This window comes from Pogona vitticeps, chromosome 2 (assembly GCF_051106095.1).
Source record: "Pogona vitticeps strain Pit_001003342236 chromosome 2, PviZW2.1, whole genome shotgun sequence".
Lineage (NCBI taxonomy): Eukaryota > Metazoa > Chordata > Lepidosauria > Squamata > Agamidae > Pogona > Pogona vitticeps.
The window spans coordinates 113022637-113044258 of record NC_135784.1 but is presented as its reverse complement, the minus strand read 5'-3'; the positions used below and the strand labels follow the sequence as shown (position 1 = coordinate 113044258).

The following is a 21622-nucleotide window of genomic DNA, read 5'->3' as shown; positions in this document are numbered from 1 at the left end:
TTATTTTTCAAATGGATAGAAAAATTATACAGGAGGAATCTATAGCATCTATATAACACATAAGATGGCTGTTGTATTGCTGGAGCAATAAGCATTTTAGAAGAATTTTCAGTAGATATTGAAAGAAAAATATTAACAAAATCGAGATGCAAGCCCTAATGAAGTACTAACTTTACCTCATAGTTCCCTGTATGTTTTTAGTCCATAGCACAGGTTAGAGGCCTAGTTAGATTAGCAAAATTTGTCAAAAAGCATTAATTGGTCAGCTCAGCTGTAATTTCACATAGAGGCCAGATATTCAAGATACACATGCCTGATCCTTATCTTTTAAAGAAGTGAACATCTGTTACGTTTTTGGAGTTGTTTTTTTCCAGTATTAAATCAGCTTTTCCAAGCAAAGTTTATTTAGCAGATAGAAGCAACTATTGACTTCATTTTGAATTGTTCATTATTAATTGAAAAATGAACTAGAAAACAGAACAGGTAAAAAGCCTACTTGTTTTATTTATTTATTTGTTCGATTTATATCCTGCCCATCTGGTATATTCTACCACTCTGGGTGACTACTTGATTCCAGTCTGTGGACGAAAAGTCCCAATTTCAGTGTTATGTGCTAGATTATATATTCTTTAACATTTTATTAACAGATTCATGATTCTTGATTTTGGGATAAATATGTACTTAACATTACGCATACAGTTTTAATCAAGGAGTTGTGTTTAATAGGCATACATTTTATGCTACTCTGGGAATGGAGAGTACAATCTCATAACTACTTACAGTTCAAAACATTTGGTTTAGTTGAATTATTACTAAATTAATTACAACCACCTTATTCATACAGCATAATTAATTCTTTTTCTAATCTTAAGTGTGAAAGAAATCAGTGCTGATTGAATTGTTAAAATAGTAGAACTCCAGTGAAAATAATAATTTCAATGTACTTCAGTTTAAGAATGCAGCAAAGCTGTGTAGATGTAATATGCTTACATTCCAGCTTGTGTAATGTGTAATCAGATCTGAAACCTATGTCCAGCTCTTCAACACTTGAGTACAGTGACCATGAAGAAGTTTAATTTGAAAAATCAGTCTCTCTGAAATGCCAGGGTAAAAAGAGTTTCTCTACTAGAAGTAACAAATCCTTTGGAAGGTGATGAATTTGACTTCTGGTTTTTCTAGTGTTTAGTTTGGCTCAGTGCACTGTAACAATCTGAAGATAGTTACACAAGATCTTCATGGTTACATACGCATGCCTGTTTTTCTAAACAAAAGGACTTGTCTAGAGGGACAGCTGTATCCTAGATACAGTGTTTGTGTTTGACCATTTTGAGGTCATGTGTGATACAAAACCGATGTTATTGGTAACTGTAAGTCTGAGAAACTTAAAGGGTAATCTGGAATGTTTTACATGTTCAGTCTAGACCAGAGGTCATCAACCCCTGGTCCATGACCCGGTGCCGGTCCCTGGCATGAGCCAGACTGGGCCGCGAAGACAGACTTTACCCCCTGCACGCACTCCCCTCCCCACAGCTGCTTTGTGGACACTCGCGCATGCCAGCGCCGGCGTGAGCGCTCTCACCCCTTCACGCATGCACCCGTGTGTGCAAAGCAGCTGTGGGGAGGCAAGTGCATGCAGGGGGGAGGGGGGAAGGTCTGTTTTCGTGGCCCAGCAGCGGTGGCGACGGGGGTGATGCAGAGCCGGGAGAGAGAGAGTGTGAGAGAGGCAAGCAAGCATGTCTACATCAGGAAGGGAACAGAGGTAGGACATCCCCTGGTAAGGAGGCAGAAAGAATACGTATGCTGGCTTGAGGTATTCTCACCCTCAGGTTGGGAACCAAAGCCCATTTGCAAAGTTCTTGCCATGCCTCCGGCACGCACGCATGCTCCCCCACCGCTTCGCGGGTGCGCAGGAGTGCCTGCCCACCCTACCCCAGTGCACGGTCACATGCTTGAAGGGGTGCAGGAGTGCCTGCCAGCGCCAGCAGCCTGGGAGTCTGAGCATGGCCGGGGTGCTCTCTCTGGCTGCTCACCTCCTAGGATCCAGCAAGGCCAGGGTCGGCGCTCCTCGCCGTCCTCAGTAGGCCAATGCTTCCGCTGGTGCCTCTAGCTCCAGAACCGGCACCAGCGGCTGCTTGCCAGGGCTGCCGTGCCAGTCTTTGGCGCTCCTCCCCGTCCTTCACCATTTGAATTTCCCACCGCAGCCTTCCGGCACGCGTGATCCCCTAACATTTTGTACATGCATCCGAGAGTGTGAGCGCCCCACTTCCTCAGAGGCTCAGCCGGTCCACAGTAAGGAAAAGGTTGATGACCTCTGGTTTAGAGTAGAAGGTGATAGTGCAGTGTGAATGGTGGAGCTGAGCAGTGCTTACGTCTTGCCATAGAGGAGAAATGGCCTAAAATGGTTTATCTGAGTCAACATGTGGACATCAGTTGAAATTCTGGGAAACTTTTTATTTGTGTTGAAGCATTCAACGTGCTGATATGGTGGCTAAAAGAAGAGAGGGTACTGGGGCATGTGAGCAACTACGCTAGCTTTGTCCTAGGTGGAAGCTGAAGGGACTTTTAGTTTGCCTGGACATGAATAGAAACCTCTACATGATGGGGAATTCTGCTTCTACAGGCTATTGATTATGCAGAGGCTTCTCTTTTCCATGAAAGTGAATGTGTGTAGTAGTGTTGGGATTGAAAAATTGATAAGCACTGTGCTAGCTCCTCACTTGAGTAGGCTGAACACCTGTATAGGGTTTTTCACTTCTAGGAGAATTTAGGAGAATTAAGTTTGATATTCAGTATGGGGGTGGTGGTTTAATGGTGTCAGTGATTTTGTTAATTTGTTTCTGAGTACCTTATTACAGTAATACATTCCCCTAAACCTGGAAATCACCAAATTTTAGTGCAAACTTTATATTGATACTATGGTCTTACTCCCACAAATGAACATTGGCCTCCTGAGAACTTTACATTTTCTTATTCAAATTATCTTACTCAAATTATAGCCACCTTGTTGCCTACTTCTGGCCCTGCACTCAGGCATGCAAATTACTGACAATACATTCATAATTAATTTTGTGAACTCAAAGGTCTTGATAGTCTTCAGTGGTGATGGACTTCTAAATTTATTTGGATGCTGGATTATAGAACAGATTGTTAGATATTTAGTTTCATGAAAAGTCAAGATGGTGCAATTATTAGGACAAGACACATTTCTGTGATAAAAACCATAATGAGGCAGTTACTTCTCTTTTTCTCATAAATGTAGCAGCCACTCAGCACATTCGTAAGGTCAACATTATTTGCTGACTGGTATATAGTGTCCCTGCTTGGCTGACTCCCCTTCACAGATTGCTGCCTTGTCATGGCGAAGGGGCTTGAGTAATTCAGAGAAGCTATGGGCTATGCTGTGCAGGGACACCCAAAACGGACAGGTCATAGTGAAGAGTTCAGACTAAACGCAACCCACCTGGAGCAGGAACTGGCAAGCCACTCCAGTATCTTTGCCAAGAAAACTCCATGAACGGAAACAAACGGCTAAAAGATATGACACTGGAAGATGAGCTCCTCAGGTTGGAAGGTGTCCCAACATGCTACTGAGGAAGAGCAGAGGACAAGTACAAGTAGCTCCAGAGCTAATGAAGTGGTCGGGCCAAAGCCGAAATGATGCTCAGCTGCGAACGTGCCTGGAAGTGAAAGGAAAGTCAGATGCTGCAAAGAAAAATATTGCATAGGAACCTGGAATGTAAGATCTATGAACTTTGGTAAGCTGGATGTGGTCAAAGAGGAGATGGCAAGAATGAACATTGACATCCCGGGTGTCAGTGAACTAAAATGGACAGGAACGGGCAAATTCAATTCAGGCAATTATATCTACTATTGTGTGCAAGAATCCCATAGAAGAAATTGAGTAGCCCTCATAGTCAACAAAAGAGTGGGAAAAGCTGTACTGGGATACAATCTCAAAAATGATAGAATGATTTCAATACCAATCCAAGGCAGACCTTTCAACATCATAGTGATCCAAGTTTAAGCACCAATCACCGATGTCGAAGAGGCTTTGACTAATTCTATGAAGAGTTGTAACACCTAGAACTGACACCAAAGAAAGATGTTCTTCTCATTATAGGGGATTGGAATGCTAAAGTAGGGAGTCAAGAGATAAAAGGAACAACAGTTTGGCCTTGGAGTTCAAAAGGAAGCAGGGCAAAGGCTAAAAGAATTTTGTAAAGGGAACAAGCTGGTCATCACAAACACTGTTTTCCAACAACAGAAGAGGCAACTCTACACATGGAAATCACCAGATGGGCAATACCGAAATCAGATTGAAGACCATAAGATAATTTCCTTTCACAGTCATGTTTGCCCTTGTGACATGAATGAAATGGAAGAGTAGATCGTGGTTTCAGCAGAAAGTCAGCCAAACCAGCAATGTGTTCATGGTGCATGTAGAACAAGGGGCTAAATTTTTTTTGAAATAAGAATCAAGGATGCACAAAGGAACAGAGAAATGAAAAAGCAAGGATATAACAGCCCAGTGAGCAAGGTTCACCTAATCTGTCCCCACTGTTTCCTTATCTTCCAGCCTCATTTGTCTGGTTAGTCACTTGCATGTCAGTCAACATACTACTCAATTTTAACCTCTCACCATCCCCTACCTGCAAGTAGTGAATCTGATGAGAACTGCGCTCTTTGAAAACACAGGATGGAATATATTAAATTATGCCACCCAGAGTAGACTGTATACATAGGTGGAGTATAAATAATAATAATAATAATAATAATAATAATAATAATAATAATAATAATAATAATAATAATAATAATAATAATAATAATAATAATAATAATAATAATAATAATAATAAATGGAAACTGTCTCTCATGTCATTCTGTTTTGTTGTTTTGCAATCTCCAAAGTTTCTTGTTAGTAGAATACGTCTGTCACTAACCATCTGTTCTCTTGGAGATTTAACTTTTTCCATCACTAACTGGTAATTGTTTTATATAGCTCAATAAGAGACTTAATATTATCTAAACAATAACTTAATACTGTATGGTTTAGGTACTGTACTATGTATTGGTAATATTTTATACATGTACACTTGATACTCATCTATCCAACAAACGGCAACAGAGCATGGACACAGTTCCTACTCCAGTCCTCTGAAGATGCTGGCCACAGAGACTAGCGAAACATCAGGAAGAACAACCTTCAGAACACAGCCAAAGAGCACGAAAAACCCACAACAACCAAAATTAGAATAGTTTTTATAGAACTGAGTTGTACAAGTAACTGTGGCTCCCAGCCTGTACCTTTAATATCCTTGTGAGTTCTGATAACCTTTAGTATGCAGTAAAATGTCAGTCCAAACGGTAGAGCATAATAATTGTTTTTGTCTAGAATAGCTTTTGCCTTATTTTTTGTTTCAGATTTGAGCAGAGTTTTCACATTTTCTCTTACGTATCACCAGCATATTTAATGTAATTTCATTAATAAAACAGTATTGAAATATGTACATGCCATTAGGTAGATTTAATTTTTTATACAATTTTGACAGTTTGTAAGTTACACTTCCTTGTCTAATGCATTTGTGAGGGATAGAAAATACGTTTTGCAAAATACAAACTTCATGCCTGCATAAATGTATTGGTGGTGTTCTCTCTGAGATCTATTCCTAAATAGTCGGACTATATCTAGAAGATCAGAATATAAATTGAAACCATTCAGTATACCTGGATTATCACTTTTCTTTTTTTATTATAATTAGCCTCAAATGCTGAGGTTTCTCAACAAGCTGCAGTCTTAAAGCACATGTTTGTTTGTGGTGCATCACAAAGCAGAGACATTCAAAAACAGCACTCTGTTTCCAGCTCTATAGTGGAAAGCAAACATGAGTAAACATATGGTTTTTAACCTTTCGACTTTGAGCTAAATCCTGCACAGTAGTAGTGTTGTGAAAATTGAGCTGTTGTGTCCACTTTTAGACTGTGCAAGTCATATAAAGAATTGCAAAATTGTTGTGTTATTGGTTGTACAGAACTCTTCACTTGTGCAGGCTGAAAATATGCAGTCACTAACACAGCCACTGTTGAGTTACTGTAGTTTATTTATTTATTTGGATACATGCCTCAATCAGCAGATCAATAATTTTGTTAGTATTTTTACTGCAACTGTTGTTGTAAACTAATGGTTGCTTATATTTTGAGGCCTTGGTTAGTAGTTTGATCTTAATGGTAGAAACTAAAATAACCCACTGGTATAAATCAGAGGAGCAAACAGTGGATTTGCAGACTTCTTGATCAATAGTAGCTTTAACTGGGTAGCATAAAAGTCTGTCAAAGGGTACGTAATAATACTCTTGACTAATTTATATTGGTATCAAACATGAAAGTCTTAAAACAACAGAAACCAGTCTTATTCCTTGGCTTACAGAAAGGTTTGAACTTCAGAGATTTCAGTGTGTTGTCATGGCATATTTCTGGCACATTTTTTGCATGACCCCCAACAGAACCTGGCAGACATGGATTAGATCCAAAGTTCCTCATGTTTGAGCAACAGACACATAAGTGTTCCTGGTTTTTCTTGCTGGGTCCCTGGTTCCCAAAAATGCCATAGAGGTTTTTTTAATAGGAGTATGAACATTGTGTACTACAACGAAGGGAGAAAACTGAACCCCATGACTCAAGAGTTTCTTTGATTTGAGGTTTCTTTAGGTTCAAGCCAAAATAAAAAGTCGTATCTTTTTTATTTGAGGTATACACATGATCATTGTATCAGTTTATAAAACGTATGAGAAACCAGTAAGATGGGCTTGCGCATATAGATGTTTCTTGAAAACTATGTATAAGAGACTAAGAAATACTTACGATTTAAGAAAATTTTCAAGTTATCTGATTCTTAAAAATCAGTAGCATGAACTAGGAACATTGAAAACATTTTGAGGATGAAGGAGTGAACAATGGCTTTTGTTAAAACAATTCAGAGTTTTAGCTTGTTTATGCTATATGCATGTACAGTAGTAAATTGCTGTACAGTGGTGCCTCGCAAGACGATTGCCTCACCGGATGAAAAACTCACTAGACGAATGGGTCCGGTGAGGTTTTTGGTGTCTCGCAAGACGATTGTTCCTATGGCCATTTTTCGCATGATGAATGCTCTTGCAGAGGCTAGCCCAACACCATTTTTGAAGATCGCGCCCCTTTCCCCTGCCTTTGGCAAGCCTCCGAACTGAAAAGGGGGGGAGCCTTTTTCCATTCGGAGCCTTACCAAAGGCAGGGGGAAAGGGTGCAATCTTCAAAAATGGTGCTGGACAAGCCTCTGCAAGCGCTGCTTGGAGGGACCCTGGCGCTTCCCTTGCACCATCAGAAGACTTGCGGCGGGCCCCTCCGAACGGCGAGCGGCGCTTGCAGAGGCTTTCCCCCTGCCTTCAGTAAGGCTCCGAATGGAAAAAGGCTTTCTTTTTTTTTTTTTTTTTCCCATTCAGAGTCTTACCGAAGGCAGGGGAAAGGGGCGCAATCTTCAAAAATGGTGCTTGGCTAGCTTCTGCAAGCGCCGCTCGGAGGGACCCCCACCAGTCTTCCAATGGTGCAGGGGAAGCCCTGGGGGACCTCCTAAGGCAGTGTTCCGGGCGAGGCCCCCCCCACCAGTCCCCTGATGGTGCTTCTCCAGCTCCCTAACTGGTATGTGACTTTTTTAAAAAAAAATCCCATAGGAACGCATTAATTAAAATTCAATGCATTCCTAAGGGAAACCACAACTCGCAAGATGAAAATATTGCAAGGCGACATTAACCCCGGAACGGATTAATTTCATTTTGCGAGGCACCACTGTATTTTAGTAAAATATGCTAAGAAATTGGGGCTGCCTTTTTATTGTAAGGATTGATGAATTACATTCTGGATAGAAGACCAAGTTACACTTTCTAACGACTGGCCATCTAGAAGATACTGAACAAAAATTATTTAGATTAATGGTGCTTGTGGGTTTTTCGGGAATTTAAATTAACTTCACATTTATGGTTGCTGCTTTAATAGTTAGACTGTTGTTACTAGTTACAGAGACAGGCACAGTAGACTTTTGAAACTTTCTATTGAATTCATTTGTGTAGTGATAAGCATAGTGTGCATTTAATTGATGTCAGCAGGTCAGAATTCCATCTATGGTAAGAGCTTACCAGAAACTTCCAGTCATTGGTACTGTTCTGATGAATCAGTTTCTCCAGGCCATATCCTTGTCTGGTTGTATAGACTGATGCAATTTTCTTCGCCAGGGATAACCTTGTCTTTAAAGTAAGGTGCTATCATGCATGAATGCTGTACGTCTAGACTCACATGGTTTGCTTTTATGTATACCACATATTGCCATTTTATAGCAAAGGATAGGAAATGACATAATCAGAAGGATGAACTTAAGTCAAAAGTACTCTGGAAGGATGTAAATGCTGGTGTTATCTGGTGCTGAGAAATGGGGTAGAGAAAATGTAGTGGCTACTGAATGTTTTTTTAAAAATCTAAGTTGAGAATTGCTGACAAAGATATTTAAAACATCCAAGGCCTAATTGTATGTAAATAGAGGTGAAGGATATACCTCATCGTTTCATATTAATGTGTTAAAAACCCTTTCCCTAAAACCTCGGTTCTTAACGGTGCAAATGACCTTCTATACGTGGGCATGGTGACAGCATTTCTCCAAATTTTCTATCATGTTTCCTTCAGAAATTTGTGTCTTTAGCTTTCCATTCCTTTAGGAGCCTGTATACCAGCCTCATCTTGATTTGACTTGTTCATCCTGCCTCCTGGGTTCCCTGTCTCATGTTATCCCTTATCCTTGGTGTTCCTCTCAGTCTACCACTCTTGCTCTGCCCTGCCACAATAACGTACATGGACAGGCATGTTCACAGGCTTTGGACCAAGATTTTCCCAACCAAAGTGAATTTTCAGTTATTTCACAGAAATTGCACTGTAGTTTCTGACCCTTGCCATTTGGCAGCTTGAATTTAGGTAGCTATTATTTGGTCATCAAGTAGTACCTAATTTAGGATAAACGTGGATGGTAAACATGTGGATCGTAATCTGTGTGTTCCTATGTATTAGTTATATCTGATGTTAGGTTTGGTCTGCTTATTGGTCTTAAGGGGATTGCTTCTATATATTTGAATTGGGGTAGATTATTGATTGATTGATTGATTGATTGATTGATTGATTTATTTATTTATTTATTTATTTATTTATTTATTTATTTATTTATTTATTTATTTATTTATTTATTTATTTGATTTATACCCCGCCTATCTGGACTACCAGTCCACTCTAAGCGGCTATAAGATTACTTATAAAGGTTCCACAAGGAATTTGAATAGATCTTTGATTTACAGTCAGCATGAGTTACTGGATTTTTACCATTAATTAAGTTGGCTAACACTGTGGTTTGAACAGCAGCATGAAACAGAAAGTGCCATTTTTCAGTTTTAAAGCAGATTTATTGAGCAACATAGTATGCTGGATTGCTCAGTGGTTTAGGTATCTGGCTGCTGAACCAAAGGTTGAGAATTCAATTCCCCACTGTGCCACCCTGACAGGGGCTGTACTTGATGGTCCATAGATGGCTTCTGAAGTTCTGTGATGATGATTTGAAGGACTACTTTTGGTTACATGCTGCTGAATTTATTTTTAATTTATGGTGATCCTGTAGAATTAATGCATGCTATCATGCTCTGATCAGGTCTTGTGAACAAAATACTGTGGTCTCCTTTATTCAATCACTCCATCTCATGTTTGAGCTTCCTTCTACTATTATTAGCTTTTTCAGTGAGCCTTTCCTCCTTATGAGATGTCCAGAGTACAGTAGACTACAGTGGTGCCTCACAAGACGGATGCCCCGTTTAACGACAAAATCGCATCATGACAAACTTTTTGCGATCGCTTTAAGATGTTTTAAATGGGTTTTTTTCGCTTTGCGATGATCGGTTCCCTGCTTCGGGAACCGATTCTCACAAAACGACGATTTTCGGCCAGCTGATCAGTGGTTCCAAAATGGCCACTGGGTAAAAAAAATAGCTCCCCGCTCTTTTCTGGGACGGATTCCTCGCTGCACAGGCTGTGAAAATGGCCGCGCTATGGAGGATTTTCGCTGGACGGTGAGTTTCAAGCCCATAGGAACGCATTAATTGGGTTTTAATGTGATTCTATGGGCTTTATTTCGCATTACGACGTTTTTGTTCTACAGCGATTTCGCTGGAACAAATTAACGTCGTAATGTGAGGCCCCACTGTAGTTTAATAATTTAAGTATCTAATGCGAGTTTAGGTTTGATTGCTCTATAGCTGTAAATTTTAATCTGCAAATTCATTGGCCTTCCTGGAAATTCATGGTGGCTCTTCTCCAACATCACATTTGAATGTTTTTTTTAAACTGTTAGCTTTCTTTATGTCCTGCTTTTCATATCTGTATGTAGCAGTTAGGAACACCATTGTGGGGATGACCTTGCCCTTGCCGATCAGCATTCCCTTCCAGCTCTGCAGTTCTGTGGTGGTGGTGGTGGTGATGATGATTGATAGGGAGACACAATATATACTTGTTTGACATTTTTAGAAACTACAGTGGGGTCTTGACTTAAGAACGGCTTGAGTTAAGAACATTTTGACTTAAGAACCACTCTCATAGGAAAATATTGACTTGACTTAAGTACTTAGATTTGAGTTAAGAACTGAAAAAAACCCACGTGGGAGGCAGGGAAAGTGCAAAATTTGAACTTTCAGTTAACTGTTGGCCAGTGAAAAGGGTGCCTGTCTGCTTCCTCATTCCTCCCAGCATTTAGAGAATGGATTGGGAGACAGTCTTCAGACTGCCTGGTACTTGTACTGCCTGGACTGTATTTTCCCTGCCTTCCCTGAACCTTTCTTGACCTAAGTAAAAAAGAAACAAAATATCCCCCTCTAGTGGTCGAAGGCAGAATAGCAGCTTCCCATTAGTTTCTATGGACAGAAAAGAGCAGATACGGATCAAATGGTTTTCAATGCATTCCTATGGGAAATGCAGATTTGACCTGCGAACTTTTTGACTTGAGAACCGCCTTCCAATACGGATTAAGTTCTCAAGTCAAGACCCCACTGTATTCCGTTCCTCCATTTTCAGTACTAACTGCATCTTGTCCAGGGGTGCATATTATACATTAGGACACTCAAATGTTGTGGCACCCACGTTTCTTTTAGAATGATTCATAACTTTTCATTATCCACATAATTGAAGACCTGTAAAGCAGAAGTCAGTTCTCTTCTGAAAACTTTTTCTTTCTTTCTTTCTTTCTTTCTTTCTTTCTTTCTTACTTACTTACTTACTTACTTACTTACTTACTTACTTACTTACTTACTTACTTACTTACTTACTTACTTACTTACTTACTTACTTACATTTCTCTACACACTTGATTAGCTCTGCACTGTAGTTTCCTTTTGGAAATAATTCTGTAAAATGACAGCCTTTTTCTTATATATGCAGCACTCTTACTAGGGAGTAAATATGAATGAAGCTTGTTGGTCTTATTTCTGAGTAGTAGTGTACTTTTAGCTACAAAAATGCTTAATTTTAATATATTACTGTGTACTACACATTTTAGCTGATCTGGTTTGGATAATCAGCAAAACTGAGATAAGATATTCTTGTTCATTCTGGGAGCCACATGATAATGTAAGATAATAGAAAGCATGACAAAAGACCATTTAGATTATTCTGGGAATGACTAGTTTAAGTTCTTACTCCAGTGTTTGAAACTTGTCAAATGCAGAACTGTTTAAATTTAACAGAGTAAAAGAAAAATGATTATTCAACAAACATCGTTTAATAGTTGGCAGCCCTAAACAAGAATGGTGACTCTATACATACTTAATAGTATTTGTTGTGTATGTTAGAATACAACTATTGATCTTTCATTAAGATAAGTGATTAATAGTTTGTGTTAAGAAAAATGGATTTTAGCATGTTTAAATCGAATACACTTTCTGGAGGGCTGCTGTCAGATGATAAACTCAACCAAGCAGCACTAAGTTTGGAAATAAATCATTACATTGCATTCTGTAATGCTTTATCTAAAGAAGGCCATAAATGCTTTTGAAAATCTCCCCCACTCAAGTGGCTGTTGGATTCCTAATATCAGAATTTTTGTTTGCTTTCCAGGTTTTTGAGCATGAAGAAGAGAAGAAACGAAGCAGAGCAGAATGGAGCAGGATGCATCACTCCCCAAATTCTAGGAATTTTAGTTCATAAACACACTTGCCAGTGGGTGTGGACAACCATCTACTTGATGTAAAGACTTAATTTCAGTATAAACTGGCTCTGGGCAGCACCATTGATGCTGCACCGTTGAGTTGTAGCAGCTGTAATTGTGAATATTACTGAGATAGTTGAACATGGTGTCCAGTTTTCTATTGCATTTTTCAAGTGGAAAAGTTAACTGAGTGGTTGACACACAAGTGGTGGAAAGAATTGTGCATATGCCAATTTTTGTAACCTTTTTACTTTGAACTACACTGCTTATGAGATCTCATTGTTTTGGAAGAATGGCATGAGCAAGTCTTCAGGAACAGTTGTGATAATTGTAAATGCTCACAATTGTGCACTCCTTCTGGGTATTCCTCCCTGGTTCTCAAAGTTGTACACTTAAAACATTCTAAAATTGCTGGTGTCTGAGTGACATAAGAAGCCAGCTGACATGGTAGTAACCAAAGATTCCAGTTGTTAAGCATATGAAAGACTCTGCCTGCTTACCCTGTGCTAGAAGTAACAGCGTCTAAAGTGAAGACTTAAGAGAAACTTAGCGACTACTAGATTATATTTAGGACTCTGCATTAACTCTGTAATGTTCTTGGTATAAAAGGAGAAACAGCATATTTGTCACAAATTTAGTTAACATCTTACAACTGAAACTGTATGTAAGTTGCTTAGATAAATGTAATCACTGTAAACATCTATATGATCTGGGATTTTGTTTTTATTTTGGAACAGGAGCTTTTTTGTTTACAAGTTCATTAAAAACTAAACTGTTTCTGTAAGGAAATGAGATTTTTTTAATTTGCCTTGATAATTTGCAATCTAAATTAGACACCACCCTTTTTTTAAAAAAATAGGCAACTACAAGGCCATTTGTTAAAGCAAAAGTCCTATTTCTTAATCATTTTAGGTCTAGTGTTGTAGCTCTTCCTCACTTTTGTTTTTAAATAAATTTTGTATTTTTTTTTTCTTGATGGGAAGGGGCACTCTTGCATTTTTATAATCTGTTGCATTGATACCCGGCTTGCTATCAGAAGAGATGGAACAAAAATAAAGGCATCTTTTCAGATCTATCACAGCACCTCACAGGGCTTGCCGTTGTGTTACGTTGGCTGAACTAATTTGCAGATTCAAAATGGAAGTTGTGGAGGGCTTTAAAAGGAGGAATTTTATTTCAAGTTCTTGTGAAGCAGATGTGATCAGATTTACTTTTGTTCTCAGGCAGCCTTTCAGTGTGCAGTGTTCACATTGGTTTACTGGTTGCTGCCTTAGGCTATCCTTCTCACTTTAATCCAGCTGAAAGATATTCTTACTGCTGGCAAATTCATCTAACAGTGTAACTTATTCCTTTATAGCATGTCAGAATAAATTTTAAGTCTGAAAATGCTGCCAGATGCCTATTGTGTACATGGTTTTTATGACTTCTAGACCTTGTCTGTGTATATTAGAGGTATGGGTTGCAATGCATACTTTTCTGTGGGACATTGAATATCTCCAGCAGCTCTCCCCCCCAATAAAATGTATAGTTAATTATATTGTGGCAAAGCAATGCGGTTATCTGGAGAACATGTTCAATACATGGGATATGCCTGTAAGAACCATTCCAGGGAGTCTTATTTGCAAATGCTCTTTGTTGAAAATTAGCTGAGATTTCAGTATTGCCAAACATCGAGATTTTGTATCTCCAAGAAGGTAATTTTTACTTTTGTTTGATAATTTCAACTAGACAAATGCACTATACTTTTTGAAGAATGGGTAGTTCAGATATCATGGGTACCTTATTGTATACTCAGTTGTTGCAATACAGTTCAGTCACACTAGTGAAAGATGGTCAACAGGAAGAATATATAATAGTGTTTAAGAGCAAGAAAAAATCTTTAATCATCAAAAATATTCTAGCTAAGTACAGGCAGACCTTTGTGCATTTTGACAAGTTCCTACTTCAGAGTGAATCTGCTTGCCTCTTATGATCCTAACTGATACAAGGTGCCAGGTGGAAGTACACAGAGAAGTAATACCAGCAAAATGGTTACTGTTAGTGTTTTTGTTATTACTCTTATTACTGCATTCTTTAAGTTTGCAAAACAGTTTTGGAAGTAATCAAGTCAGTTGACATTCAAGTTGGATTTTGACAGCTGCTGGATTAAAGGAAACAATCTATTAGAATCTTAATCTATTAGTTTAACTTTCACAGATTTGAATTAGCACATATGTGTATGTTAAAAGCAGTTGGAACAAAAACTTTCAAGAAGATGCCTTCTAAAATGAGGCTTTTTGAGACACACATTTATGTTGTAGCAGGCAACCTCTTACTAATTCCCTTTGCTGCCTTGAGAAGTGTGAATGCTGTCTGCAGTTTCATAAGGAGTAACTAATTTAAAATGGCCTGCTAATTAGAGGTCACATATTTAGGGGGCCTACAGATTTTTAGTCCATTAATCAACTGACCTAATTGACCAAATGTTGCAACTTTTCTTTTTAACTCTTGTCTGTTTCACCAAGTATGCTGAACAATGAAGTGTACAAATAAAACTCTTGACTCAAAGAGCCTCGTACTGGTAATCTAATTGCTATCAAGCAAATTATTGTGTGTAACAAAGGTCAGCAATTATTGAATGCTGAATTAAACTTCCAAAACCTGAAGGGTGGATACTAATTAGAATTGTGTGACCAGAGTTTAAGAAGACCTGGCATAATGGCATAGATAGTAGAAATTTGAGCTATAGTCTTTCCAAACTACACTTCCAGTGGAACACCAAGCTTAGAGGTTACCTTCCAGTAAACAGCATCAGCATATAAAACTGCCTCTTTGCAGTTTTGTGGATCTATTTCCATAATTTTAGGATTGATTGCCACACAGGAGTTCATTGTTTGAGGATTCTAGTATTACAACCTTTATTTGTATGTATAAGTGTTTATCTTAATTGTTCCTTTGGTTTTTTTTTATAAAAGCCCCCACCCCAAAGATCCCCCAGTTGCATGAGTATTGAATGAGTGGTGATGATGAGAATTATCTTGTTAATTGGAGAATGTTTAACCCTAGCAGATTATGTTGAAGCTGAGAAGTAGTTATAGAGCTTAACTGCAGAGTTTAGCTCTGCATTGAGGCCTTGGGTAAGGTAAGCGGCAAAGCTACACTATTGCTTCACTTGCAAAATATCTTTTTTTAATCTCCTCTTGAGTAGTATGGGACTTCTCAGTATTTTCCTTCACGAAGATTTGTACCAATATTGCCAAAGCCTACTTTAAACTAGCTATTCTCCCATTTTTATAAGGCTTGTTAAAAGGTGTTCAGTGTGGAAGGCACTGTCACTCTCAAATAGGCCTTCTCAGTCACACTAGATGCTGTTCCAAGTCCTCTATTCAGAGCACATTATCATATTCTCTCGAGACTGAAGCATGCCTAGTCTATAAAAGGCTTGTGGCACTTAGGACTTCATTAATAGTGTTATATTTCTTGATTTATAATTGGCAAATAGTTACTTTTACGGAGAGGATCAGGAGGATAGTCAGAACCACCTACTTCTCAATTATGTGTATTTTTGCCAGTTTGGTGTTTTGACAAAAAAATAACAAGAAAGCAAGGGGAAATGTGTTCTTGACAGAATTCAAGACTCGGCATTGGGACTCATTTTGTTTTGAAATTGGACGATCTTCTCTGGTCGTAATTGATTCAAAGAAGCGCTTTCAGACTCATTTTCCTGTTAACTCAGTCCTCCCGCTTAAAAGGCCAGCATCACTGCCATTTTCTGATTTCAAGGTGTGCAAAGCCAGTGCTTTCTGATGGAAACATTTAGAAATGCTTCAGGAAGTCAATGACATTATTGCAAAATTCAGTGAGTGCACCATAACTGCACTTCTCTTGCACTTCTTGCTTTAACTGTTGCCTGGCTTAAAACAGGAATGGGAACACATTATTGACCCATTGATCATGCCCTGGAAGCCTGAATTTTTAAAAACTGGTGTATGGTTTATCCACCTCTTATATTTCCTCTGTCAAAACATTCATCTGTTGTACTTCCCATGAGTGATGCAAACTGGATGATTGGTTACCCTTCAGAAGTGGGTTGGGGAGGCATAAAGGAAAGGAATAGCTGGTTGGATAGCTCCATCTTAAGTACCTAGCTGGCCCAAGATGGAATCTCTATTCCTCTCTGTGTATCTAAGATCCAGCTTATGGCCTTTAGCAAGCTGCACAGTACCAGATCACCCCCCAGAAGAAGGGAACGGTAAACTCCTACTCAGTGCTTTCTACTTAGAAAACACTGAAAAGGTTCACCATAGGTCAGAACTGGCTTGCAGGCACACAGTTGGTATTACTGTATATGGAAAAGAACAGAATTGGTGCTGTTTTTAAGTTTATTCCTGCCATTTATGAGGTACTTTTTTTGGCTTATGAAAAATACAGTTGTATGGTTTTTAATGTGTTGTCGCAGTTGCTTTAATGGTACTGTAGAATGTACAGGATGATATTAACATGAGTGGTTTGGAGGTGATTAACTGTACTGAACTTCAGAAGAGCTGAACTAGAAATTGGACTTAGATCCAAAATATAGCAGCTAATATCCAGCATGTGTGTGCATTTTTTTAAAAAAACATGTACTATGAGACATAGGAAAGTAGGGTGAAGGCAGCTGTCATGTTTGCACTTTTCTCTCTGCCCCCCCCTTCAGAAATCTCCTTTTGGATTAGAAATAGCAAAGCTTTTGTCCATCTTGTGTAGAACTCTGTGCTAACTGGCAGCAGGTCTCTAGGATTCAAGGCAGAAATAATTGTTATGTCTACCCAAAGATGTGAGGGATTGAACCAGAGGTGGTTTGCCTGCAACATAAATTTACAACTTCCTTAAAAAGTTAGCCTGCCAGATCAAGGCTTAAATTGTTGGAGTGATTTTAGCAGGAAGGTACACTCAGTAATATGCCCCACCCAATATCTCCTCTGAAGTATACTGCTTGGTTGTTTTTGATTTGTCTTTCCTGATTTTTTTTAATATTGGCTCTAAGATTTGCTGAAGAATTGTCTGACCTCGTGGTCAAACCACTGAATTAAAAATGTTACCCTGCTTTTCAACTGCTGATAAAATAGGCTCACAGGATTTGAGCAGTACAGCATACTGTACACTGAAACAGCCAGATCTCAACAGCAGCACATGAAGAAGGTAAGCTGGTTGTATGTCAAATCAAATACTGAAGCAGCAATATGCTTGATTAGCTGGTGAGTCTTCAAAGCAGCCAGCAGTTAGAAGTTGGTGGGTATGCAAATGTATAACTCTTCTCATGCCATTCCGTATTTGAGAAGCAGAGAGTGTCTCTTTTGTACTTACCTAGGAAACATCTGAAAGTGAGAAGAGCAAAATTGTTGGTGCTGATCGCAAGACTTTGGCAGGTTTATTGGAGGGGTGTGAATTCACAAGTTATCTCACTCCTGTGGATGTGAATGAGAACCTGCAAAAATGTGTTCACACCTCTCAAAGAGCAAGATGCTTTCTGTGTGCCTCAGCAGGATTTTTCAATTTATGAGAATAATTTTTACATAAATAAGACAATCTGTGCAAAATGACATTTGTTCTTTGATGGACTTACAAGAATTTGGAAGCATTTGATAATGGCTGGAATTTTTTGTGTTTCTTTTTGAACTATCGCCCACTCCTGTGCTTGCTGCAGACATATTTTCCATTAATTGTGGAGATGGTGGGGGGGATTCTTTTCACACTTACACTGGAGGCAAGACATCTCATGTGCCTTGAAGATTCCTTAATGTGTCATGCCAAGGGATGAGTGATGAGACACTAGTGAGTGCAAGGTATTCCTGAACTCTTGACCTGTCTGTGTTCTATTTTTCAAAATGTTGATTTGGAAATGTCATTGTCCATATTGCAATGTAATTAAGAGCTGGATTTGATTAATATGTTCTTCTTTCACTGACGTCCAAACAGCAAGACTAGGCTGGAGGGGGGGAGGTTCTTTGCCAAGGTCACATAGCAGTGACTGCGCTCGTGTTTCAGAGTAGGACTCTTGTCTTCCAGCAGCATTGAAAGTGTCCTGCCCTTGCTGGCATTCTTCCATTTTATTGTGCTAAGGAAAGGAGGGAGAGGAGGGGAGTATTTTGTTACAGCACTTAAATGACAGGGTATCTTATCTGTGTTTGCTAGCTCCTGGCTGTACTTGCCATTGTGCCCTTAAAGAGGAAAAGGGGCTCAGCAACTGGTCAGCTTTATAAATGGAGCACAGTATCCTCTTGTGGTTGCTGGGAAACTGGTCAACATAGCAAGGAATAACTCTTTGGAGTAGGGAGATTGCATTGCACTTTCCCTGCAGTTGGTGCCCAGCTGTTACACCTTCATGCATTTATTTTAATTGCTTTGGGGATGCAGGGGAGGGCTGAGGCTAGGAGCCGTAGTCTTCCCCTCTCAAATTGAGAATGGGTAACTCTGTCACACCCAACCATATTTCCTGTCAGCATTTAGTGAAGACAGGCAATGGTGCAGTTAGGCAACTTAAGACTCTGGACTTCCTGGAGTAGGCATTTGCAATCTGGTAAACCAGTCTTGCTGCATTTGGGTGCCATTTTCTTAAGCGGAACCTTAAACGTCTGTCCCAGTGGGTACAGGCAGGTAATAGTGAATGAGGTTACCTTGTCAAATAACATAGAAATAGACAGCTTGCAGAATCTTTAATGGCATTTCCTGTATATCCAAAATTATTTTAATCTGTGCCTAAGCCCTTTTTCAGAAAAGGGCTCTCCTCAAACGTCCCCTCCCACACACACTATTTAAATCAAGGGTAAAAAAACTTGGTTCAGGTTTTCAATTTCATTCATTATCGGGGTTACATTCTAGGGGAGGACAAGGGCAGAGGCAAAAGGCTGTTATCTAAAAAACAGCATTTTAAGCCTGAAGCTCTTTGTGCCAGTTATCATGTTTTAGGTAACTTTCAAAATTTGAGTGTGGGGGAGGCCAACATAAAATCTTTAAAAACCACCAAATAATGATATCATCAAGCAAGGGGTGTGTCCCTCTGGAGAACTCCAGAGATTGGAATCCCCGGGGAATCAGGTACTTCTCAGGGTCCGGGAGCCTTCCTTTTGACACTTGGCTCATGGCCATGGAACAAGGAAGTGGATGTTTCCCTCTTCTGGTGGGGGGACTGTCTTGGAAAAAGTAAAGCAGCATTTATCAGGAAGAGACCTGTACACATAGCAGCAGCTCCTTCCAAGAAAGCACTGTGGATGTACTGTGTCAGTATGTTCCTAGAACATGATTAATGACACCAAGTGTTTCTTGGAGGCAACTCCTGTTCTTGTAACAGAGCCTGAACAGCAGTTTTCGACTAGTTTTAGCCTTTATGTTGTTTTTTTCTGGGAGTCCTGGAGTTGGGATGACATTCTCCTAGAGATCAGAGGGCAAGGGGGGCTTTGTGAAATAGTGGAATGTCAAAGAACAAAGATGTCTGTCTTTATCCTCATACAATTGCTTTGTTTTAGGGAGAGGAGTTAGTTGCTGCTCAGTGGAAGATGTCATGTCAAATGTGGTGACATTTGGATCAAGTGGCTTGTTTCCATTATTCAGAGTTGCCTGGAAGTTTTTAAAGGAAGCAAATGTGCTGGGATGGGGACTGTTTCTTCCTCTGTATTGGGGAAGTGAGCACTTTCAGAAACCAGTTGTTGTATATGTGTAGAAATCCCTCTCTGCAGACCTCTCCACTCTGTTCTGCATTTCTTTCTACTGTATCTCCATACATTTTCTGCTATCTGTTATCTTGTTTGTTTCCTAAGCAGTTTTCAGGGTGTGGGTTCAGCTTTGCTTTATTAGCAATGCTGAATATGTGCTGCCACCCAGGTAATTGTGATGTGATGTACAAGAAAGGTAGGTCACACCCTGAGCTGTCTTGATGGAACTGTTAGGAGTTGGAGTATTTGTACAAGCTCTGACATGCCCATCATCCCCACCCTGAAGATACGAGGGAGGTGTTTATGTGCCAAATGAGCAAAAATGCATTCATTCTGCTGTCTGGGAAAAGAAAATGGAAATATTTTTTAATGAAGGAAAAACTAGTAAGGATAGGGCACAGGGGCAACAGCATGAGTGAAGGCTATTCTGCTTTAGCAGAAGCTAGAGATGTGATGAGATGGCAGGTATGTCACTTACATCCTCATGAAAGGCGGTAATTGGAGACGAGGCACAAGGCTGACTTCATCAGCTCTTTGAGTTGAAATGCCATCAAGCATTATACACAGTCTGGGCTGATATTTGAAGAAGGTTTCAGGCATCACAGTAAATACAGATTATCTTAAGGTAAATACATAATGTGTAGCTGACACCACCCCCTCTGTTTTCCTACTCTAAAGTAAACATGAGGCACTTTTAGTCTGGGTTGCAGTCACTGTGTGGGGAGCAGATAAAGGTTTCCCATATTCTGCCAGTCCCTTGTTTCTTCAAACCACCCCACAGTTAATAAAGAAAAGTTTTCATTGGCATCAATGGAGATGTTTTCTTTTTTAATCCAGCAGAGAGGAGAGAGAATGTCTCCCTCCCTTTGTGTGGTTTTTGGGTCCCATGGGCTTTCTTAAACAAAAACATTCAGCTGCATTTTGTGTGTGTAACAATGTGTAATTCAACTCAGATTTGCACCTGCAGTAAGATGCCTATGTTTCCCACACAGAATCTCACAGACTTCACACCTTGCTGTGGATGAAATGTGAAGGGGAAGTCCAGTTATGAAATATATCCTACCACCTCTGTAGCATCATCATGCCTAGAACCGCACTAAGATGCATGGAGTGCAGTTCTCATGGATTACATAATTGCATGAATGTACGTGATTGTATAATTCCTGGCTTCACAATTATCTTGCTACTTTCCCAGTGTTTGGGGGAGCGGGAACATACAACTAAATGACACCGTAAACATGCCATAACATAGATCTTAGCCTAGAGCCCCTGGTAGTTCCACTTCAGGAGATAGGAGGTTTTCAGTTGCTACGTTAGCTTTCTGGCTGTTTCCTAAAATGGTCCTGCTGATAAATGAAAGAATGGTAAACTACTGGAACAATACTATAACACATTCTTACATATGCATTCAGATCCTGCATATTTTCAACTTCAGAAATAATACAAGGTATTATATAGTGTACAATATCTTGTCTTGCATTCCAGATTTATTAGTAAATGGCCCGTTACTGTCAGGAGCATTGCATTTAAAAGGGCTGACTGAGCAAAGGATTAGGATGCTTTTTATGTTGTCATGTTATTTGTACTGGAAATATGGGGCCACTGCAGTAATGTTTGAAGTTGTATTCCTCAGCAATACAAATGTCTTATGGCTTCATTCCATGTTTGATGTTTACTGAGAAGGCCTCTGTGGGTT

The 21622-nt window shown here is 39.5% G+C and overlaps 1 protein-coding gene across 4 annotated transcripts in view; it reads left to right on the top strand.

Moving 5' to 3' along the window:
* Window positions 1-14803, top strand: part of CSNK1A1 (casein kinase 1 alpha 1) — a 68157-nt gene extending 53354 nt beyond the window's left edge. For all 4 annotated transcript variants that reach the window (XM_078385809.1, XM_020780468.3, XM_020780467.3 and 1 more), the window contains one exon: window positions 12166-14803. In XM_078385809.1, the coding sequence (XP_078241935.1) occupies window positions 12166-12173 (8 nt within the window). In that variant the 3' untranslated portion in view covers window positions 12174-14803. The remainder of the gene's footprint in view (window positions 1-12165) is intronic.
* Window positions 14804-21622: the final 6819 nt, after the last annotated feature.